The 24,295-nt window shown below is 38.8% G+C and overlaps 3 protein-coding genes and 2 long non-coding RNA genes across 7 annotated transcripts; all 5 read left to right on the top strand.

The window, feature by feature from the left end:
- Positions 1 to 505: 505 nt before the first annotated feature.
- On the top strand, positions 506 to 8,015 carry LOC149620899 (uncharacterized). Its single transcript, XR_016375536.1, has 2 exons — positions 506 to 1,339; positions 6,788 to 8,015. It is a non-coding gene; the product is annotated as an uncharacterized LOC149620899 (long non-coding RNA).
- On the top strand, positions 2,363 to 3,642 carry LOC149620900 (uncharacterized). The gene is made up of 4 exons (XR_016375535.1): positions 2,363 to 2,598; positions 3,253 to 3,368; positions 3,427 to 3,532; positions 3,614 to 3,642. It is a non-coding gene; the product is annotated as an uncharacterized LOC149620900 (long non-coding RNA).
- LOC149620898 (uncharacterized) lies at positions 3,662 to 8,015 on the top strand. 3 transcript variants are annotated; one of them, XR_016375534.1, is made up of 7 exons: positions 3,662 to 3,906; positions 4,025 to 4,246; positions 4,315 to 4,450; positions 4,530 to 4,846; positions 5,066 to 5,435; positions 5,544 to 7,238; positions 7,306 to 8,015. XR_016375534.1 is itself a non-coding variant. In XM_089855800.1 (6 exons), exons 1-6 carry the CDS (start codon positions 3,811 to 3,813, stop codon positions 6,017 to 6,019), a joined length of 1,596 nt encoding a protein of 531 aa, XP_089711926.1. In that variant the 5' UTR covers positions 3,662 to 3,810; the 3' UTR covers positions 6,020 to 8,015. The 3 variants fall into 3 exon arrangements, 2 of the variants coding, with proteins under 2 accessions (XP_089711926.1, XP_089711925.1); XM_089855800.1 differs by having other exon boundaries at positions 4,046 to 4,246; positions 5,544 to 8,015; XM_089855799.1 differs by having other exon boundaries at positions 5,544 to 8,015.
- A 7,652-nt stretch (positions 8,016 to 15,667) lies between these two features.
- LOC149620897 (uncharacterized) lies at positions 15,668 to 22,695 on the top strand. Its single transcript, XM_089854773.1, has 3 exons — positions 15,668 to 15,845; positions 17,116 to 17,180; positions 21,244 to 22,695. Exons 1-3 carry the CDS (start codon positions 15,838 to 15,840, stop codon positions 22,065 to 22,067), a joined length of 897 nt encoding a protein of 298 aa, XP_089710899.1. The 5' UTR covers positions 15,668 to 15,837; the 3' UTR covers positions 22,068 to 22,695.
- LOC149620896 (uncharacterized) lies at positions 22,575 to 23,911 on the top strand. Its single transcript, XM_089854635.1, has 3 exons — positions 22,575 to 22,583; positions 22,688 to 23,001; positions 23,074 to 23,911. The coding sequence occupies exons 1-3, from the start codon at positions 22,575 to 22,577 to the stop codon at positions 23,222 to 23,224; spliced, it is 474 nt and encodes a 157-aa protein (XP_089710761.1). The 3' UTR covers positions 23,225 to 23,911.
- The last annotated feature ends 384 nt before the right edge of the window (positions 23,912 to 24,295 follow it).

The raw sequence follows: 24,295 nt of genomic DNA, 5'->3' as shown, positions 1-24,295 counted from the left end.
AAAGGCATAGAGGGTTGGAGAGTATGGAGACGCGCGGCTTTTAGCGCCTATACGGCGAGTGAAGTAGCCGGCCGTTACACCACCCCTCCCTAGCCCCAGTTTGTCCTCAACTGGGCCATACAACATATGAAGAAACTATGCTTCTTATTCTATTTTTCCCGCCGCTTTCTATTGTCTATTGTCGAGGAGATTTTCCTCTTCTTAAAGAAATGGCGGGAAAAATTTACCTTCCTTATGCTCTGACGATCTAGATTGAACTCAGTAGTCCCTCGTTTTGATGACGCTGGTTTTCGGTGCGCGCCAGATTACCTAGCGATCACAAAAGATAAGGTCCCATTCGAACCTCTCCCGCGAATTGAGGGCGCCAAAGGGTTTATCGTTGACAAGCAATTACCTTTTCTCATGAAAAGGGAGGAGTGCCCCCTTCATTTCAAGATTTTTCCAACCCACGGGAAAGTTCTGTTTTCCCCACGAAACTTTAACGACATAGTGCTATAGATTGGAATTCCAGCCTACAACTTTTATAGCTGCTAAAAAAAAAAAAATTAACGCATGTTAATTAGGGATAAAGATTTTAAAAACAGTAGCCCACTTAAAGGCGTTTTCCATCCTATGCATTTCCCATGAGCTCCTGTAGAACGATTTCCCCCCAGTAGACTGGATCTTCAAATTAGAGGAAAATGTTATAAACCTTTTAATTAAACAAGCAATTTTCCATTTTTTTTTCAAGATAACTAGGCCTAAATACATTAGAGCTGAACAATTAGTGACATTTATATAGATTATAAAGTTTTTTATTCTTTCTAACTCAAAAGTAGCAATCCCAGATTTCGGAAAACACACGATACAATATAAACGTGGGGTAAATAACTGGCGAACAAGAGTCTATTTGATGTTATCACTAAAACTAACTCTTGGCATATCCTCTGAGTATCTCTTTTGGCGCGTTACGGGCGGGCTGCTCGTCATTCAACGTATTTTCCAATTTACCGAAAAATCCCCCTTTTCTTGCAGTCTTTTTTAAGCCTCGCTACTATATATTAATTAAGATATAAAGAGTATATAACACTCAAGATTTTCGTTCATTAAATTAATGATAACTTCATCATTTGTTAACGTATTTAGCAGGTTATAATATGAGTTTTTAATCCGACTTGATCCCACGTATTCTTTTGTCTGCTTTATCCTCACTACACCGTGCCTTTAATTTGAAGGCAGTATATATTTAAGCATGGATTTATAATAGAAGCTTACGCTTTCTGGATATTCCACTCGCCTTAAAACGCGCACAACATTTATTACTCATCTGAACTGGCGCGAGCTAGTACCAGCCTGGCAGGCGCGTTTGTGACGTAGAATTTGAGGCAAATTCAGAGGGGGGTGGAAGTTTTTCACGCGCTTTAGTTTTAACTTTTAATAGCGCGCGCGAAACAATTTTTAGAAAACGCGCGTGCACGCGCGCACGCGCGCCGAGAAAAACAGTTTGCCTCAATTTCTACGTCATCAGCCCCCCAGTCCCCACGCGCGCGAATTTTTATGACATAAATTTGTTTAAAATCAAAATGCCTTACTGAAGGCTACAGTGGAATATCCTGGAAGCGTAAGCTTCAATTATAAATCCATGATTTAAGTATCAATAAACCACTTCTTTTTATAGTTATGATAATTTAACGTGAATAAACTAAATTTAATCAATATATGTCATATATTTAGATTTTTAACTAATTTTAAATAGCGCTATTAAATACATTTGAAGAATACATTCAAAACGCTTTGTTAATGCCGGTTAATGCTAATGAATGTAGTTTCTATAATGTTTTATCTCAAATAAGTTATGCATTGCACGAGTTGTCGGACATTTTCCTCTTACAAAACTGAACCTTGCTTTTATTTCTCTAATTTAATTAATTACAAAATTTGTGCTAATTTTATTTTTGAAGGCATTAATAATAGAAATAGTAGAAGATTTTAAATATGCCAGTTATTTGAGTAGTTTTCCCGGATTCATGATTATTTATGAACGTAAAACTTCAAGGTTAGTTTAAAAGTTCATAATTATTTTCTTCAACGTTTGCCATAATTATCTAAAATTGAAAACCAAGTAAAACTGAAGTAAGATTATAGGTTTTTGGAGCAATAATATGAGAGTTCTATAAATTTAATTAAAATACAGTTAAAACTTTCTTATTCCAATGTGAGTCTGTGAGAGATACACAAAGAAATACATAATTTTTGAAATTTTATGGAGATTTTCTAAATTGGGCAGTTTCCTTCATCCTAGTAGCATGGATTCAGGGGGTTCAGCATCTCGGAGTAATGGGGGACAGTAGCACGAAGGGCTAAGCCCAGACCACTCCATAGGTTGAGAAGGTGAAATCATTACTCCCCCTCGGGTCTTCGTTGGGTCAGGGAGGAGGAATAAAAAGTCGCCAGAACTCAAACAGAATCACATTTTCTCTCGAGTTTTCCAACCAAGACGAGAGCTTCGTAGTTTAGAACTGACCTTTTTTGGCTTTATCCCCTTTCTTTTTATTTTGCATTTTTGTAAGAATTTCCCGAGATGTCTCAACATCAAGACTCTGAAGATTTGGATAATGGGTGAGTTTATTTTATTCTTTAATTTTAGTCTCTATATATTTTATCGATGAGAAGCACACTTCGTTCTCGATTTAAAAGTTTATACGCCAGGTTAGAATGTTTTAATACTGTTTAGAAGTTCGGGGAGATTATATTTTTTTTTAATTCTTTTAAATATTTTTCTTACAAATGCCAAGAATAACATTCAATCTTTATTTAATAAATCTTCTTGAAAATATTTACCCTGCTTTAAATGGTTAGAATGTTCAGTTTTTTGGGATAAGTAAAATATTTTCTCTTGTAACTGATGGGATGGATCAATATCTTGGTTAAATCGCACCTGTATGTAGTTAGTTTTGTTATATTGACTAAAAATTTAACTATGAGCATGAAATGTTTATTTAAATATTTATTTAAATAAATTGATTCAATTAAAATATTTAGAACGCTTAGGCAAAGAAAAAAAAAATATTTCAACTTAGTACAACGTTTCTTCAAACCGAGTATCATTTTAAATTAAATATTTAATGATATGATTACATTAATTTTATAATTATACTTACTTAATAATGTACCATAAACCTGAATTATCTGCCCTTAAGTTTAGGTTGACTTTAACTGTACTAAAGTACAGCCATATTTTCTAACTTTTTTTCTTTTAAATTGTGTCTGCAGTCTTAGTGACGGGGATGTTTCCATCTGCCCTTCAAGCAGCTCTTCGGCGTCTTCGCCGTCTAGCGATGAGTTAATCTTAACTCTGGACGAGAATTTCCAGAAGAGGTTTCTGGAAGGTAATTTCGGAAAAAACAATATCCAAGAACACTTTAAGTACGAGGGGAATTACGAAAGGTCACCCGGAGTACCCTCAAAGAAGGTTCGGTTGCAGTGTAATTATTGCGGATCAAAAGGGAGAATTTCAGCGGATTGCGCCAACAATTTCGAACGCCATTTAAAGGTATGTTTCTTTGATAATTTAATGCGGGGTATCAGTTAATAGTATTATCGACTTATGCTTTGCACTCCAAACGCATTGCAGAACTTGCATCCAGGCGTAGTTTTGAGAGAAAAAGAAGGAAAGAGACCGGTACAGTGGGTAGAGTCAACCCCGACTAAGACAGTGAAAAAAGTTAAACTTTCACACCCAGACCAAATTGCCTATAAAAAGGCAATGGTCGACTTAGTTTAAATGGTCTTCCATTCGGAATTGTTGAAGGAAAGGGCTTTCGCCTTTTTATGGAGACTGTGGCGCCGCACCTGACAGTGCAGTCAAGAAAAGCTGTGGTTCGGGATTTAGAGAGCGCGGTTGCTGAACTGAAGCCCAAAATTAAAGTAAGGGCTAATTTATCAATATTCATTTATAAACGAATCACATCTGAGGGGTGTGTTCTTTAGAGTCTAAAACCTCGGTATGCGCTTATATTAATGGCAATAATATTTTTTCTCACAGAGTCACCTTAATAATATTAAGAGTGTACACCTTTCAATGGATTTATGGAGCAGCCGGCGTCGTCAGTCGGTTTTGGGGACAAGGTGTCAATTTATTGACGAATTTTGGCATTTCCAAAATCTTCTTCTTGGGTTTTCCCTCTTACTGGGAAGTCACACTGGGGAAGCAATTTTGCGGAAATTGCAAGAAACATTGGCGAAAATCGGTGTCAATGAATCCCAGGTACTTAAAAGAACGCACTTTTATATTTATTTTAGAGTCGTGTAATAGCAACTAATCATGCTTTTTAGATTTGCTGCGTGGTTGCGGACAACGCAGCTAACATCACGAAAGCTCTTAATATGAAGAACGTCTTGCCGGAAACGTGGCCAGTGGAATATCAAGACCCGGAATCCGATACGGAGTCCTGTATTGAACTAGACGACGGTATGTAAAAAAAAATTCAAAAGTTTCTTCACCCTTGTTTATTCAAATAATGATTGTGTAAAATTTGTTTTATTTGTAGCTTGGGATCCAATGGTGGCAATTCTTGGGGAAACTCAAGATGCCGAAGAAGATGAGGACTTTGGCGAAATCGAATATAACTCGTGGGATAGGAAACGCAGCGTGGCCCACACGTTACAGTTAGTCGTCAACGACTCATTGAAAAGCGACGATAAAGTGACGCCTCTATTGGACAAGCTTCACTCATGGATTATCTTTTTTCGTCGGTCTCCGAAGCACACGGAAGAGTTGAAATCCAAAACCAACGGCCGGGATTTAAGGTTAATGGGAGGAGTTCGTTGGAACGCTTTGTTTTATGGACTGGAGAGGTTTGTTGAGGTAAGATATTAAAGGAAGAATGAAATGGCCGGGCTACCATAACTTAATGAATTTATATTGGTGAATGAAAATCTTTAATAAATTTGGAGAAAAAATTCTGGTTACTTTTATCTGAATTTTCCCTAGTTACAACGCGGAATATATTTAGTTTTTAATTAATGATTTTCATGATGTTTTATCAATGCAAATCTAATAAAAATTGTGTTTCTCATTAAACAGGAGAACATGCTGGATGGACTGGTCTATGTGATTAACAAGGCCAAAATGGACTCTAAAAATTCGGGCAAAATCGACATAGAACCTCCGACAGAAGACGACGTCGAAGAAGCCAAAGAACTCTTGGAGCTGTTGCGGCCTCTGAAAATAGCCACTGACTATTTCCAGGCTAGCCGACCGATGGCCCCAAAAGTAATTGGAACTCTATTAACGGTATTTCAAGACGTCTATTATTCAACTGCAGAAAAGTTCAAGGATCTGAAAAGGAACTTGTTGAAAAACCTTGAAACAAGGTTTTCAACAACATTGTGTGATGAGACATACGTGATGGCATCGCTGTTGGACCCGGCACAAAAACTACTGCTTTTTGAGAGTAAGTATTTATTGCTTCAAATTGTTAACATATATGCCACAATAATCCAGCATAGGATTAAGAAACGTTTCGGGTTCTAACCAAAATTTTTGGCTATTTCATCTACAGGTGATTATACAAATCCGGTTTGGATTGAAGACTATCCGGCTTTCAGCTGTCTCTCAAAAAATCGAGCCGAAATTTGCATTCGGACGCAAGTTTTAAAGCAAGCGTCCAAAACTCCCAATCCAGGCAATCCTGTACCCAAGCCCTTTTCACCGTTTAGCCGGCTAAACCTGCCAACAGCCAGCGGTGGGCAGGAACAAACTTCAATGAAGGAGATCTGCGCCTACTTCAAGGAGCCGAGAACGGAACAAGAAGACGTGTTCCTAGATTATTGGAGAATGCGCGAGAAAGACTTCCCCATATTAGCGACACTGGCCAAAATATATTTGTCAGCTCCAGCAACGTCGGCGGATGTAGAGAGAACGTTTTCGGTAGCTGGGTTTTTGATGAGAGCAAGGAGAAGCTGTATTTCTCTGGAACATGTCGCTGAAATGTTGTTTTATAGGGAATATAGAAATATTGGCGAAAGGGATTCCTAAACATGACGTTAAACTGTTTAAAAAAAGTCCCTTTTAAGGGCCACCTTACTTTTTAAAAAAAGGGTTTTCACTAAAAATGTATTGCTAAAAATGCCCTTTTTAGGGCAAAGTCTTTCCTTTTGCCTTCCCTGAAAAAAATATTACAATGCCTTACGCAACCAGGGGGGCAATTCTCTAACTTTTTAAACGAGTTATCGCAAGTGATAACTATCGTCTAAAGGGTTGTTGTCAACCTCTTGCCGTCTATGAGAGCGCAATACATAAATAGGCGACTAGTTATAGGTGTCATCAAACCATGGATTTATAATAAAAGCTTACGCTTCCTGGATATTCCACTCGCCTTAAAACGCGCACAACATTTATTCCTCGTCTGAAATGGCGCGAGCTAGTACCAGCCTGGCACAAGCGTTTGTGACGTAGAATTTGAGGCAAATTCAGAGGGGGTTGAAGTTTTTCACGCGATGAGTTCTAATTTTGAATAGAGCGCGCGAAATAGTTTATTGAAAAGCGCGCGCGCACGCGCGCCGAGAGAAAAAATTTTGCCTCAATTTCTACGTCATCAGCTCCCCAGTCCCCACCCGCGCGAATTTTAATGACATAAATGTGTTTAAAATCAAAATGCCTTACTGGAGGCTACAGTGAAATATCCAGGAAGCGTAAGCTTCTATTATAAATCCATGATCAAACCTTGATCGGAAAGTGGTCAAGTTAAAATATTACCGTCTTTAATTATCACGAGAGGGATAACTAATCGAAAGGGTTAAGCAGGTCGATAAGTTATCGCTTGCTTTATAACTAAAGACGGTAAAATTTTAACTTGACAACCTTGTTTTATTATTAGCACGAGAGAAATTCACGAGACATCCGCCGATTTTCGTTCAAGGCTTGATGACACACATAAATAATCGCCTATTCAGATCTCGCGCTCTCATAGAACGCACGAGGTTGACACCAACCCTTTAGACGATAGTTATCACTTGCGATAACTCGTTTAAAAAGTTAGAGAATTGCCCCCAACTGTCTGGAAAGTAGGGGATCCACTGGCAATTTTCCAAAACGTCAAAGATTAGCTAACGAACCCTAGATGTCTCTCTAGCCTTTCTCACTTCAGTTTCCTCCCTTATCATCTGGCAACACTGGAGGAACGGCAGAAACCCCATTTAGTAAAAACTATGTATTGAACAAACTCGCAATTCCCTGTAGAAGTAGGATTCCTGAGGTGAGGGTTCCTTAACTATTGATTATAAACCTTAACCCTGAAAAATTTTTTATTGAAACATCCTAAGGAGATTCACACGACACTAAGTAACAAGGTATCCATCGGTGGAAATGAATATATTTGTATAGGGTGTTTGAAGTTTTATAACTTGACAAGACATTATTATACTGGACCTTCCGCTAGGCCATGACCTGTCCTCCGTACGCTGCGGAACTTTACTACATGGTTACTTAACTCTTAATTTTCTTTTTGAACACGGAGAAATCAGAGGACATATGGCGCACATCCCACCTTCAGCTCTACTGCGGCTGAGCGGACCATGCATATTCAAAATGGCGTGATTGAATCTGTTGTTGACGCCTCGTGATTTGATAATGCACCATTGGAAATGTGTCGGTATGTATGGGTAATTTAGTTCCGTTAGTGAACTGTCGCAAAACTCTCTATGGTCTATGTTTCTATAATCATTGCTAACCTTAGTAATATATAAACATTCTCATTCCTCAATTTCTCAAAATCCGGTTGAAAAGGTAAGTTTAGAATATTTTGAAGGTCATTGAACTATTATGTCTTAGAAACCGCCGTTTCTTGGTAAAATGATGGACCAATGTCACGCCACAAATATTGCCATTCAACACTAATTGGTTCGCTTCTTACAGTTTCCAAGTTTACAAAATAAATACCTTTTAATTACTTCAATTATTATTAAATTAACTGTAAATAAAATATTTCAAATGCTTGTCAATAATAAAATTCGCAAGATTTGCTATAAAACAATTTGGCCAACATACAGCCTCATAATGTTAAACCTCACAGATTTCAAAGCTAATGTCGGATTGAATCTAAATATAAAATTGCCACAGCTATAACCCTAATAACTTGTTGATCCCTGCCCACCTTAGAAAAAAGAATATTTCGAACATAGCCGATGTAACCTTGTCCAGCGAATTAAACTGATCACATATAAATTTACTCACTTAACCGGTCTTCTAGCACCAGTAAATCCTTACACTTTATCTCGGCACCTAAGAGTTATTTTTCAAAACAGTAAACATAACACTAAACAAGTTGGGAAAACCAAAATATTACCTCTCCGAGTCAAGACGACTACTTACAAACTTATTTACCCAGATATGGAAATGTTTCTTAAGTTAAAATTTATGAAATATTAAAGCAGTATACAAAGCATAGCAAATATACTGTAAATCAGACGACATTTTACATCCAATAATGATATACTTGTACACATTAAAATCATCCGATGGGGTAAAAACGGGAAATGAAGAGATAAAACTTTGGAGGGATATTACCTTTACGTGTTTGTAAAGGCCTGATTTTCTACTCCTCAACTGTATGCCCTCTATGTTCAAAGCCATATTCACAACAGGGTTGCCATGTAAACACTATCCTCTCGTTTCATCTCAACGATTTTCTTAGTTTGTCAACATGACTGTTAACGTTACATAACACCAAAGCTTATTTGTGGCTACACACACTGAAAGTAAATGCGTACCATAAAAAGCATGAAAACACGAAGCTATTATCCGATTACGATCAGACCTTTCACTGGTCTGGGCTGCGTTCAGCAGAGCTCACCAAAAAAGACAGCGGATTTTGGAAATGTTTACCGGTGAGGTCTGTCGTCATAGCTTTTCTCCGGTCATCGGCGTTTTATAAATGACGCTAGCGCAATAAAGCGTGCAAGGTACCAAGGCTTAACAAAAATTGTATGATAACATATTTATAGAGATAGATAACAACTTTTATAATTAAACTAACATATCTCTTAAAATTCTCGCGTGATCAACTGGTTTCACGCCAATTAAATAGCTATAGTCCCACAGAGCTATTTGTATTAATTCCTCCATGGTCTTTTCGCCAAGCTGAGAACTACGCGTTTTACGTCACGTTATCCAAAAAGCCGACTATTTTCTTTGAAGACCGCGCTAGCTCAGCGCTATGCACCGTGACGTCAAAATTCAAAAACAAAATCCCGTTAAGTAGGACACTGCTAACAGCGCTGAGCTCTGCTGAACGCGGCCCAGATTTCCACCATGACCATAAAATCTAAGCCTAATTATTTAACAGTGTATTTAATTTTCGGCTCACTCTGAACCGTTAATGTCTTTGCATTACAGAAACGAAAACCAAACTCAAGCGTTTACTTTTTGGTTCACTAGGCCTATTGACAAATAAAAGTTCATTTGACCAACATAGTAGCGTTGTGCTTGTATTCACTTTAGAAAGGATTATGCTATAAACAGATGTAGTATAGCTTAAGTAATATATAAACATCCATTTTAAATAATAATATTAAAAAAAATCTTTGGAATATCAAAATGAAATAGAGCTTTAAAGCTACAAAAGTACTAAATGCATCATAATTACGAAAAATATTTCCACATATTCACTTTATATTAAGGATAAAGGGAATATTATGGTTCAGTAGGATTTCTATACACATCAAAACAAAACGAACTTCTAACGCAGCGCACTACTGTAACAACGAACGGACACACACAGACAAAAACATAGACTGCTTTTTAACTCTTTCCGTATTAATTTTGAATTGAGAAACAAGATTATCTTAAATTTTAAAATAAATATAATTAATATTTAATATTTTCTTCGTTAGTTATTCGCCTTATTGAACGTTACATCGTTTTAAAAAAGAACAATTAAACATTCTTGAGAGACTTGACTAATATTGGCGTTTGAAATGAAGCATACGCCGGTTGCTTCGCCATACTCAAATAGGTATTATCATGAGTGAATAATATGTTAGCTCCCTATAAGTTACTCAGACTCCATAGGCGTAATGTATCCAGCGATTTCTTCTCATTTCGCCCGCGCGGGGAAAAAATCCGAATGTTGCGCTCTCTCTTGTCGACAAAAAAAATCCAGCTCGTACGGCTACTCGACCTCGAGTCGCCGGCTGTTTTTTCACCAAGGGAGTGTTGTTTTAGTCGTGAATGTTTATGTTTTAACAATTTAACATTAAATCATGGCGTTTGTGTCAGTACTGAGACAAAAAAATGCGGGAACTCAATGCAATTTACCGATATTGATCAAGAATGCTAAAGATAAGATTTGTTATTGTGACTGGAAACCAGAAAATTATACAACTGAGCTAAATCCAATCCACTGATCTCTTCACTGTTTTTTTAACCGAGGCTACTGAGCGAAATATTCGGCAGCTTAATTAGCTCCGATATCATTGACTAGCTTCCACTACACGCGCTTCCGGGGAAAAACCGGAAAGAAGAGTAAATAAGATTTTCGTTCACGTGGCGGCCGCAGAGCGTCGCATATAATTGGGAAGCCGGCGGCGCGGGAGAAAACGCTGGAGTATAAAAATGAATTGCCTGAGTAGCTTATAGGGAGCTAACATATTATTAACTCATGGTATTATATAAGGGTGTCGAACTACAGCTATAAACAAGAACAACCGCAATTGCGAAAACCTATCGTGGACAACCCACCCTAGGGAGGCTAGACGTTTCTCGTAACCCTAGCTGATCGCCGCGAGTGTCTTAAACTCAACGATGGCGATGGAGTAGAAGCCAGGTGTGCAGACTGGTGTCCATGTGGGATGGACAAAAACAAAGACCAGAAGATGGCGGTGTAGAAGCCAGGTGTACAGACTGGTGTCCATGTGGGATGGACAAAAACAAAGACCAGAAGATGGTGGTGATTAGAAGCCAGTATGTACAGACTGGTGTCCAAGTGGAATGGACGAAGACCAGAAGATGGTGGTGTTTAGAAGCCAGTATGTACAGACTGGTGTCCAAGTGGGATGGACGAAGACCAGATGATGGTGGTGATTAGAAGGCAGTATGTACAGACTGGTGTCCATGTCGGATGGACGAAGACCAAAAGATGTTGGTGATTAGAAGCCAGTAAGTACAGACTGGTGTCCGTGTGGGATGGACAAAGACCAGAAGATGGTGGTGTGAGAACTCAAGTAGAGGAGCTATTTCCGTTACTGTGAAAGCAGTTCGGAAATGGCGAACACGTTTGCTCCGATTTGGAAACTGCGAACGCGGTCACGTGGGTGTAACAACAGACACACAGACACACAGACATACAGACACACACACACGATCGTTACAGAACCTCTCCGTGACATACGTCACTCGGAGAGGTAAAAACCTACATCCAATCAAAAAACCTTCCTTATACATTAAAGCCAGTATGGGCTCTTAAAGGGAGGGTGAAGAGGAAAATCAAGTGATTTTTTATCGATTCTTCTACTAATTATAAGAATAGTCTGCATAGTGAAACATCCAGGAAATATTTCCGAATGATTTTAAAATTCAAATTAGGTTCAGATTTTATGGATAGTTTGAAGTAAGGACCCCCGACCAATCGCGTGGCGCCCTGCCTTCCTGTTAACAAAATTTCCGTCGCACGCTCTACATCTCGCACCACGATTATCACATCGTGAGAATTTTTTATCAAATCTCTTGTCAACACGTACAAAGCTACGTTACATCATGGAAGAAGAAGGTTGTAATGGAATGGTGAGGTGAATAGACGGACGGCTACGCGAAATCATAGAGACTATAACCCCAAGGAGTGGAAGGAATGCCTCAACTTGTTGCCCATTAAACCGGTTTTTCCTGGTACAAGGCGACTTCCGCTAAGCAAAATTAAACGGGCCGGAAGCTCTCATGTACCAATTTAGGAGCAACATCATTATTTGCGCTTGTAGAGCGGGGGACCTGCCACTTCTTGGGGTTTATAGTCTCTATGGCGAAATGTAGGGTCACGATGGAAAACTCTCCTCTCCTCTCGGCACTAGCTGTAACTCGATTACTGCTCTGCGCAATATTGGCGCGCAAGCCACCTCCTTAATACCGCGCGTACCAGCGTGGGAAATAAGGCGGTGGCACAGGGCAAATGACCAGTTTAAAAATTGCCTGGACCAGTTTAAAAATTAAATCGGAGGGGGGATCAGTGGTCCACTGGACCACTTAGAAATTCAAGGGTTTCCGGAGTCCAGACATTATCTAATATATTTTAATTATTCACTTCTTCAATATAGCAGACGACACGCCCTGGTCAGTGGTCATGGACCAGTTTATTTATTCCAGGCCAGAGGGGTCGCTGGCCCAATGTCCAGTTTAAAAAAATCCTTATTTCCCACCCTGGCGCGTACTGAGAGGGATACACTATTTAGATCCGCTCTCTATGGCCTCTAGTACTGCGCAGAAGCTTTCAACGTTGGTGATAAACTGGGGAAGGAGGGGATGAGAAGGGGGAAGTTACGATTTTTCAACGCGCTCTCTTTAACACTATAGGACCCTTCCATACACCCTTCTTCTTCCATGGTTACATAGAGACCTAGCTTTGCGCGTGCTGACCACCGATGTTGTAACAGAGTATATACAGAATAAGCTGTCGTTTGAGATAAAGAGTTGCCTATCCTATAGCGTGAAAACAAATTTCCTCGCGCGCATTCATTATCCATGGTACTAAAATGATTATACATACGTAAAACTTAATTAAGACACGTACAGAAAGGTTTAGTTTTACAATATAGACTTATGGCAAAGCATACTTATTTCATCTTATAATTTTGCACCATGGACTTATGCCCAAAAGCGTTTCATGATGATTGTAACAAGTGGCACCAGTCTTGAACAACCACTTACTAAGGTCTTATGAACTTCTCGTATATTTGATTGAATCTTCATTTAATTAGGCAACTAAGATAAAAATGTTCACTAACATACACTATTGGGTATTCTTTGCTATAATAGTATCGAGTCAAGTTCAAACTTAGGTCTGTTCCATACGAAAATCATTCTCAATTAAATGACGCCTTTTTTAATGTTAATAAATAACAGGACAAAGCTCTAATTATTTGCGTTACGGAAGACAAGAATGTAATTCAAGGGCATCGAAAATTAGTACTATTAATTAATTAATCTTTAAGTGGTTACTCTCTCGCTTCTGGCATATTAAATCAAATGTCATAAACGTGTAATTTAATTTCATTTCAAAAAAAATTTGTTTCATGAAGACCTAAACTTTTGAAGAGAGGCATTTTTAGAGTAGACAATAACAGCGCCATCTTCAGGCAAACCGTGAAACATGGTGAAACTAAATTTTATAAACAAAAACAGGTTTACTAAATTAATGATTATAATTATAATCAATTTAAATATTTTTGATCTTTACTGTAACATTAATTATTTTTGACCCTTTAAATTAATGTTATTATTCTCAGTAATTTTAAGTTTTCTTTTCTATAAATTGACGTGGCTAATTTTCTTCTTTCTTCTACCCGATAAAAGAAGCAAGACTGGGTTCTGGCGGAGGAAATCTTCTGAAAAAAGAAGGTACTCCGCATTCTCTAGCAATCTTCCTTCTCACATAGAAGGTTTCCTTCTAAAGAAGGTAAACTCTCCTCCAGAGGCAAGCCCCTTCATACCCTAAAACGTCAGCTGGTCTGAGTTACCCACCACTCAGATGAACACTAACAGTTCTCTTGCACGGGGAAGGGAAAATTGAAATTTTGAAAACCGCTTCTAAGAAGGTGAAGCGGGATTTGGCGGTGTCGCCCTCTGCCTCAAAGAAGGGGAAGATTGGAAGTGGGAAGAAATTGCGTAAGGCCCGCAACGTAAAACTAAGCAGTGTATGTACTCTCTGTGCCAAAATGCTGTTTATTCTTCCAAGTCTCGGACTAAAGTCACCAATTTCATACCTTTTCCACGGCCACGAAGAGATCCTGAGAAGTGTAAACTTTGGATTTCGGCGTGTGGTAGATATGGTGATCGTTTAAACATTGAGAAGGTGGCCCAAAAAACATACTATTTATGTGAAGAACATTTTATCGGGGGTAAAGGGCCAACTGCGGAAAACCCAAATCCAATACCATTTGAAGAAACCACAGAAACCAAAAATCTTATGGTATTTTATGAAAATATTAATTACCTCTTTGATATGATTTTAATGTGTGGATAACATAGCCTTTTTTATTAGTACCAGTCATGGTCTTCGTCAGAGTCAATTAATATTCAAGAAAAGGAATCACAGCCTGTCTCAAAAGTATTTTAATTTTGCCTCTCCCTTTGATCATGGTTTTTGATTCAATCGGAATGGTTGATGATTTTTAAAACCCAAAATATCCCGATTATCTCCATTTGTTTATATGTATACACACAGTTTAGATTGAAACCCCCACTGCAATAGAGCTATCTCAGTTGTGACGTGAGTGCATAGGTAAAACGTCACGCGACTAGCTTTGCCAGTGGGCGGCCATGTTTGGTACCGCTTATGTTCTATGGGCAAATAGCATGGTTGTCGTCACACTAAGGTTTCTGAGATAGCTCTATTGGCTGAAACTATAAGTTTATAAGATATGTTCCATTAGTTTGTCACTGGTTACTAAGAGCTTGTCCTGAAGTGACATAGGTCATAGATTCTCGTAAAGTGACGCCTGGTGAGGCGCTGTCAAAGGCTTAGTATGGGCTGAGCCTGATGGACTGCAAATGCAAAACCGAGTATAGTCAATTCTCGCGTCGTTCTCGAACTAGCACTCACTAATTCTCTAACAATGCAAAGCCATACTTATGGAACATGTCTGATAAACTTACGCTGAAAGCTTAAGCATGGATAAAGAATGCGCGTGAGGAAATTTGTTTTCACGCTATACTATAGGCAGCTCCCTATCTCGAACGACAGCTTATTCTGTATATACTCTGTTACAACATCGGTTGTCAGCACGTGTAAAGCTAGCTTTGTACGCATAGCTGTCCGCGTTCTACTCATTTCAGTGAGCCCGAGGGCCAATTGAGCGAGGCTCTTCAAAATAATTGATAGACGAGCCTGGAAGTTTATGAAAAAGATTTCTGAGCTTGAGCCCGGGCTCACAATCCGTCACAAACAAAGTGAGCCTTGAGCTGAGCCCAGGTTTAACTGTAAAATTAACTAGAGCTTGCTCTGAGCCCAGCTCTTACAAATTTTTTAGCTTTTATTAGCTTGAGTGAGGCCAATTCAAAACTATGAGACTGCTTACTTTGAAAGGGCGCTCACTGTTTTGAGACTGCGCTCAGCTTGGCTCAGCGCCCCATTCAGTACCAACAGAAACTAGTATAACTCATTGGGAGATGAAGTTTTGTAGTTTTTTAATTCAAAAGTAGTGCAAATCATTTCGATAGTAAATATATATTGTAGTTTTGCATTTATCACGTAAAAATAGCTGCAAAATTATTTATTTCAACATCTACACTGCTTGGAAGAAATATTCTCTGGAAATATAAGACCGAGCTTGAGCTTTGGCTTGAGCTTACTAAACTGAATGAGCCCGAGATCGAGGTGAGCCTTAATTTCTATCGATTTTGAGCTCGAGGTGAGACCGTGAAACATATTAGAGAGAGCTTGAGCTAGAGCTTAGCCCATGAAAATTATGTGAGCCCGAGCTGTGAAAGCGGAACCAGATGAACATGATTACGAAACATATCAAATAGCTAACGGTGAATGTTTGAAAGCTGAATTGGTTCTATATGATTCGGGATCATATAGTCAAGAATTACCTCTCGCAAATGTGGTGCAAGAACAAGAACAAATTCAAGAAAAACCCAAAAATGGAATGACTTGGTAATCCTAGTGTAACCGTTAATTCCAACCATTGCAGACGACAGTGGACGGAACCTTCCATCTAAGGTCTATTGGCATATGGATTAACTAACGCTAGGGATTGTTCGTTCCCCCTAAAAGATTAAGTATGCATGTTCCAAACGCCCCCTAGCCGCAGCTACTATCCCTAACAGGAAGTTATAAGAAAATTGGACCAAATGTCACGTGTCCTATGACGTCAAAAATTGAAATACCGCCTAAAATTGGGCGCCGCCATCTTTAAAATCCGCAAAAACGATTTATTTTGCCTAGAGATGGCGCCATATCTACATCCGTTTTGGTCCAATAAATTGGAGGAATGAAGAGGGGAATCAAGGAATAATTCGGAACACGAAGTTGGCGATGGCAATACATGGGAAACACGGTTAGTGAACAATCCCTATCGTTAGTTAATCCATGATTGGCATATGTTCAGTCCATTGCTGTCGTGTAACTGATCGACCCCAAACTTTTGGTTCATTCCTGTTAGCACCCTTCCCCCTTTGTGGGTAAAATGATTTTTAACAGTTATGTTGCGATAACGGTACTCCTTCTATAATGATTGGCCTATGTAATCAGGATTTTGGTTAGCGCCCACAATGATAGCTTTTAAAACTTAGTTTCGTGCTGTGGCCGTCCAATCCTTTTATTAAGGATTCGCGTCATACTGTTTATATTCTGTAGATTTTAGTAAAATTTCTCTAAAACGTGACTTTTCTCCGGATCTCTGGGTTTAGCTTGGCGAAGGCTAGTGGGCGTGATTTAGCCGGGATTTTTAAGTGTACTTATAAATCCTGTCCACAAATGTCTTCTGCCTTCGCCAAGGCAGAAATGGAGCTCGTAAGAAAAGTCACCTTGTAAAGGATCCACTGGACCCAAGCTTTGCTTAAATTTCTCCGTTTGAAGTAAGGGAAGATGGTGGTGGCGAGTCAGTGAAATGCTTTCTAAACAAGTCACATTTATCATGCTAGGCCAGTTCCAGAATAAAACATTCTTTAGGGAGTGTTGACGGAACCAATTTTGTTCAGTCATTTTTTCGACACTCTTTCCGAACTATTCGTGTCTAGCCACTGTAATTATTTAGGTCTAACTCTTCCTTTTCAAAATATTGTGGAAACGTTTTCAGTAAATCCCTCAAAATAAGACCTTTGTGCTAAACGATTGATTTTCCGTAGTTATTGAGTCGTTTAACCTTGCAGCTTGCGCCGTGAATAATGAATATTTCTATTGTTTGTTTTCTTCTCCTTGATAGTTTGCGAAGTATTCCTGCCGCGACAAACAACATTTCCCAAAGTCTCCTGGAAAAAGTGCAGCCTGGTGTGTATTGTTTTAGTTATTTTCAAATATTTAGAAGACTACCGTATATAAATATAACCATAAGTTTATCATGCCTCTAAGTAGAGATATGGCTGCTACTCCTACGGCAAAAGCGTTTGTCCGGCTCCCTTTAATGAAACCCTGTACTCTTTCCGTATCATTTATCACCTCAACTTCAATGGAAAATTGTACTGCCAAGCCTAGCATTTCTTTTATCCCTTTGACTGAAACCTCCTCTATCTCACGAGAGAGGGGGGATTTTGGGGTTGCTTAAGTAAAATTTGTTCCCCTCAATGCCTGCCTATACGAAACGTAAAAATCTCCTTTATTCCATTGGATGATTTTTTTTTCATGAGACTAATTTAGTAATCGTCTCGACCGTTTGGTGGCTGCACCGCGACATTAATTTCAAAATTTTCTCTCTCTTTGGATCTTAGAGCTATAAGAGTTCTGACGTCACAGTAGCCTGCGGAAGATGTCCAGTTGCAACCCATATTTGTGAACTTAGAGGCACGATAAACTTATGATATTACCCAAGTCTGGGGTTATTTGGTCAGTTTCTGAAGTGCTGTTTAGGGTAAAACAGAGATGGAGCAAACAACATCTTATAAACAGCTCGGTTGACAAGAATAGGGAGCTAACAGTTCTGACCCTGAAACGTCACACCCTTCTATCTCTTACTGGAGTTTCATCCCCCCTAACGGTTGGAAACAGTATTCTCCGCGCAAAAATTCCAACCAGAGAGGGGTTGCGTGACGTCAGACTATCTCTTCCCCCTAGCCAGTTGTTAGCTCCCTATTGTTTATGTTGCACTGTCAGGAACGACGGTAATTGGTTTGCTCCGTCTGGTAATGTTTGTTGACTGACTATAGCGAGATTAGGTCTTACACTAGCTGTTTCACCGTACGCAGCGCATCATATGGTACGAGGGTTTTGCCCACTTCAAGGAGGGCTATGAATTTCTGTTAGTGAATATACGTCGTTTACCAGGCAAATTCCAAGGGGGCTGCCATTGCGTCTTAGTAGTTTTTGCTACCGCCATCTAGCGTCGAAGTAAAGCGTAAAATTCGGTATTTTTGTCTCTTTAAACGTCGGTGCTTAAAGCCATCTAGCGTTCAAAAGCAGGAAGTTCAAAACCATCGTCTGAAATCCTTTGGCGCGGTGAATCCGGTCACCGGATTCCGGTGATTTGAACATATTTTTTAATTCTCATTGGTAATTAGTATGTTTTGAAAAATAAAAGTGGCAAGTTGGGGTAGAACATGTTCCGTTCTTGGCTGTAAAAGTAGTGATAGGGATTTAAGGGAGTGGAGATCGCGCGTTTGCAAACTTCATTCGGGACCTGACAAAGGGTTAACTCTGTGTCATAAAGATTGTTGTTGTCCGCGGCCATTTTTAAAATACGGAATAAAATCAAAGTACAAAATTGGCTCACTAGATGGCGCTTATCAAAAACTACTAACATTTAAGAAGTGGGAGGTAACCTCGTACATAATTACTCAGTGTCTCCGTGGAAGAGCCAGATATATATTTTAATATAAATTCAGCTCCCAAGGGCTCCGCATGCATAAATGGAACTGTTTTCCCACCAAAAGTTTCTTTTTGACATGGATATATCGCCGATAGATGGCGCTGGGTTGCGAATGATAATTGTTTGCCTGAAGTGTTTTAGCCATGGAGTTGAGAAAATTACCACTAGAGTGGCCTTTCATCCGCTAGGCTATAAGACCCAATTAGCTCTATCACTTGCTTGTGGCGCCATCCCGGTGCAACCAAGGGAACTAAAAGAAAAGGCGGGAAATTTGACTGATTTCAAGAATACATGTATTTATACATTTCTTATCTAGGCTTCGAGATGGCGACAACATCGCGTGATAAACTTGGTAGCTGCAAAGAGGGGGAGTCGAAGCTATAGGTTTTGGCAAGGCCTTTTGGGTGTTCTCGATTTTCATTTTTATTTATTTGTTATATTTCCCTCCTAATATCCGGTTCACCGTATTTCAACCAATAAGAGGGCGCGCACACCGGAAGCTTAAAGGTAAACTTTCAAAGCGAGAATATTCCAGCAGAGCCTTCTACTCTCCCTCTTGCGGTAGCTGTCCGTCCGTCCTGATGTTTTCAAAAGTGTCCCATGTACCCCAATAGGCAGGCCATACTAGTGGTAATTTTCTTAACTCAATAGTTTTAGCTTCGCCATCATTATTAATACAGGCCGAGCGCGCTCCTTTTCCGAGAATTTTGCGGTACCTTTTATTTCCCCGAATGCGTCCGCAAGGGGCGTGTTTTAGAACCTGGATTTCCCGCGATATTTGAAACCCAGCACAACTTGAGGGAAGAGCTTAGATAATAGCACATGAAGAATTATTAGAATTTTAAGAATCGTTTGAACTTCTAAATATAAAATAAGGAATTTAAGAATGAAAAACCCATCTATTGGTTTTATTTTTCTAGTAATTTTTTATCTCACTTTAAAAATAGGAATGTTACTACAGACAATTTTTTTATTTAATTCAAACAAAACTGATTCAGATTGTTTTAAAACATTTTAAAACTATAAAAAATATAGTGCCACGTTATGCCACATTATAACTACAAATAACATAGGGAGTGGACAAAGGGGTGAAAATATCCCCCATTAAACGTCATGCCTCCGCTAAGCCAATCAGATGCATTCCCCCACAAGCCTTCCACTCTGTAAAGTGTTCCGCCACTTTGGTGGAAAGAGGAAAAGCCATATTAAACTACAACCCTCTTGCCTCTCTCTATAGATAGTTTTCACGCATGGAGGATTCATACCTTTTACACCAGGAAGCCGGGCTATCTGGAGGACAAAAGCAGACGGGTATTTGTCCGCCATATAGCCCGGCCTCCTGGTGTAAATGGTATGAATCCTCCATGTGTGAAAACTATCTATAGTGCCACATGTAAACAATTTTATTCCTATTTTTAAAATGAGAACAATTTATATTTTTAAAATGTGGCAATATTTTGTTTATATTTTTAAAATGTGGCACTATTTTATTTATGTTTTTAAAATGTGATACTAATTTTGTCCTATTTATAAAATGTGACGCTATTTAATTTATATTTTTAATGTGTGACGCTATTTTATTTATATTTTTAATATGTGACGCTATTTTATGTGAGAATATTTTATTCTTAGTTTTAAAAGTGATAAAATATTTCATGTTGTAACATTCCTACGTGATTGAAAAAACGTCATTTTAAATTTAGAAGTGCAAACAATTCCCTAAGATTCTTATAATTCGTGATCTTCAAATATCTACGCAAGTCCCTCAATCTCAAAGTTTTACTGGGTTTAAAAATTCGCGGGTAAGTTAGAGATTTCAGGTTTTCAAAAGCGACATCTATGCGTGGTGCCCAAACACGCCTTGACCCCCTTCCCAGAGATAGCGCGCTCAGGCCTGTATTAATAATGTTGGCGACGGTTTTAGAAAGTGTGGACCGTTTAGGCAAAAGTTCATTGATAATAACAAAAAGTATACTTCGTTCACAGTTCTCAGCCTTTGGTTGTAGACTAGACGCCATGTTAAATGAAACGCAAATGACCCTCCTCTCAACCTCTACGCGAACCAACTATTCCGATAATAGGTTTTTGGGGGTGAAAGGTTTTTAAAAAATAGTACTCTATGGTGGCGATCCAAACGTTAATACTTGGTATCTGTTACTACATGAGCCTACTCACGCATGTGCCATGTGCTACGGTCGTGAAGGTACACAAACGCAGAGGGGTCGACACTATTTTGAGAGGTAAAGAGGCTTTTGGTAAATCAAATATGTTAATCGAAATGTATCATATTAAAAACTCTGGGATCTAAACAGCCAAAGACTGATCCTTCGATCAAGTATACTTGTTGTTTTTATCATAAGTACCATAATTACCCCTGGGTAATTATGGTACTTATGTTTTTATCAATACACATTTCTTTTTGAATTTCATACACCTGAGTAGTCCGGATTTCTCCCTTTTCTTCTATGTGTGATGCTATTTTGTAAACTTCTTTTCATTTCTTTGATGAAATTTTGTTTTGGTTTTGTGTAGAAACTTTCAAGGAAAAACATTCCAACAAGTCCGTCCACACCTCTGGTCGAGATGAAAGGACTGTACAACATCACATTGAAACTGGAGATAAACGGTTAAAATGTGGTCAGTGTGACTTTGAATGTAAAAAGAGGAGAAGTTTCACCATGCATCAACGCGTTCACAGTGATGAAAAGCCGTTCAAATGTGATCAGTGTGCCTTTCGTTGTACTCTGAAGAGACATTTCACCACACACCAACGTGGTCACCGTCACAGTGAGGAAAAGTTGTTCAAATGCGATCAGTGTGACTTTGCAAGCACGCTGAATAATTTGATCAGGCATGAACTCATTCATAGTGTTGAAAAACCTTTCAAGTGTGATCAGTGTGACTTTAAATCTACACAGAAGAGATTTTTGACCGCACATCAACGCATTCATAGCGGCAAAAAACCCTTCAAATGTGATCAGTGTGACTATGAATATACACATAAGATGAATTTGATCACACATCAACGCATTCACGGTGTAGAACAGCTGTTCAAATGTGATCAGTGTGACTTTCGTTGTACTCAGAAGACAAATTTGACCACACACCAACGTATTCACAGTGGTGAAAAGCCGTTCAAATGTGAACAGTGTGACTTTGAATATACACAGAGTAGAATTTTGATCATTCATCAACGCACTCACCGTTTAGAAAAACACTTCAAATGTGAACAGTGTGACTTTGAATGTACACAGAAGAGAAATTTCACCACACATCAACGAATTCACAGTGGTGAAAAGCACTTCAAACAGGGTTGGCACGCTGGTATCCAGTCCGGTTTTATCCACCTGGATTAAACCGGTTTAAACCACGATGAAAAATCCAGTGGATTTTTCAAAAAATATAATAATAGAGTACAGCGCAGGCACCATAAAGTGAGATGGAAGGAAACGTTTGACCCACATGTCTTTACCTCTTTATTTCATCGAAATGGTCGATTCCCATACATTGTGGGTTAGTTTGACGCGCCCTCCTCCCACTGCCCCACCCGAAACTCGTGAGACTGAGTTGAATTTTTCTCAACGCTAAATTGTTGGGTCGGACCGCGCGTTTAGAAAAATCTTTATCAGACCCTGCCCTATTGAAGATCACAAAAAAGCCTACCCGGGCCCAACCCTGCCCTATTGAAGATAATAAATATGTCTACCCGGGTAGACTGTATGATAACCCTACCCGACCCGACCAGCAAAACATTTTAAGTAATTTTCTCACCCAACCCGACCTAGAATTTTCCGACCCGATATGGTTCGTGTTGGACTGAAAAATCCCGATTAAATAAGGGTCCCTACTCATCTCTAAGGGAAATGTCTATAGTTTTATCAACTTTTATGTACAAAAAAAATGATTCGGCCTAGCAGAAAACATCTAGCGCACTAAAAGTAAAAAAGAAGTGCTAAAATTAAGTACTAGAGAGTAGTTTAAAAAAAGCCAGATAAATCCAATAAAATCCGGTTTAAACCAGCAAAAAACCATACCAGTGGCTTTTTCAAGAAAAATCCGGATTTTTGCCAACCCTGACTTCAAATGTGATGGGTGTGACGTAGGATTAACTAAGTGTCATTTGATCAGACGTCAACGCAATCGCAGTGGTGTTGTAAAACCATTCAAATGTGATCAGTGTCGCTTTCGATACACGAAGAAGAGTGATTTGAAAAGACATCAACAAATTCACAGTGGTGTAAAGCCATTCAAATGTGATCAGTGCGTCTATGCCAGCAACGAAAAGTCTAAGTTAGTCAAACATAAACGCATTCACAGTGGTGAAAGACTGTTCAAATGTGGTCAGTGTGACTTTTAATGTAGGTCGAAGATGACTTTGACGAAACATCAACGCATTCACAATGGTGAGAAGCCGTTAAAATGTGATCAGTGTGACTTTGGGTGCACGGACAAGAGTGATTTGAAGAGACATCAACGCATTCACACTTGGGATGCACGAGAAAGAGTAATCTGATCAGATTGGTGAAGAACCCTTTAAATGTGATCGTGTGACTGGATGCAAGGAAAAGGGTAATTTAATCAGACATCAACGAGTTCACAGTGGTGAAAAACCATTCAAATGTGATCATTGTGACTTTGCATGTAAGCAGAAGAGTAATTTGATCAAACATCAACACATTTACATTTTAATCTGTTCACTGTTGCTATGCTGCAGCTTGAGAGAAGAAGCTACATTTATCGTAACACGAAACGCAGAGAAAACATGGATTAAGGGAATGGTGAATTTGTAAAAGAATGGACAAAAATACTAGATATTTCTACTCACCATACGAGAAAGTTTAAAATTTCAATGTTGTTTCGGTACGACCAAGGGGTTAACATGGTCATGGTTTCATATTCTTCCGAAATATTACTATATGGAAACGTTTATTGATAATGAAAGTAGTTAAAGCCAAACCGCATAAACATATATAAAATCACAGAAAGATCACAAAACGGGCGAAAAGTTTTGAATGAAAACAAGGGAGCGAAAATATGCCCAATCTCTAATATGATTTTATTCCTGGTTTGTAAATAACTTAAATGTTTAAAAATTTAGTTTTTTTTTGCGGTATGTGAATTTAATTTTTTGTGGCTCGTAACTTGGACTCATTTTACTTCCCACACAAGAATTAAAGCTCTATAATTATTTGTTCAACCATTTAATATTCATTACTTTTTTCAGGGCTTTTTTTAAATGATCAGTTTTCAGAAGATAATTTTAATTAAAGCAGAAGTAAGATGAGACTAGAAGTAAAGAGCTCTAGCATTGGTAGTAGATCCTGGCACTAGTGAACAAATTTGAGGATTTTATGCCGCTTCCATCGCGCCTACACTAGAGAGAAAAAATTGGTAGAGTTCCAAAATAATTTCCTACCCCTTTCCCCTCAACTTAAAGCCGCGGAACACGGATGCGGGTGCTTGAATCTAGTTCGGCCGTCTACCACCGCGAGCGTCTCTCGTTTTGGAGAGAAAATTCAGAAACCGCTACCAGAGGGCCAAACGTTGGTGTCTCATCTAGAATATTCACTTTCGCCAAGTGAAG

Source organism: Phalangium opilio, unplaced genomic scaffold (genome assembly GCF_054372755.1).
Source record: "Phalangium opilio isolate 3A_F unplaced genomic scaffold, DU_Popi_V2 ptg000209l_1, whole genome shotgun sequence".
In the NCBI taxonomy this organism is placed as follows: domain Eukaryota; kingdom Metazoa; phylum Arthropoda; class Arachnida; order Opiliones; family Phalangiidae; genus Phalangium; species Phalangium opilio.
The sequence above is the reverse complement of the archived record's forward strand: the minus strand, read 5'-3'. Positions and strand labels throughout refer to the sequence as shown.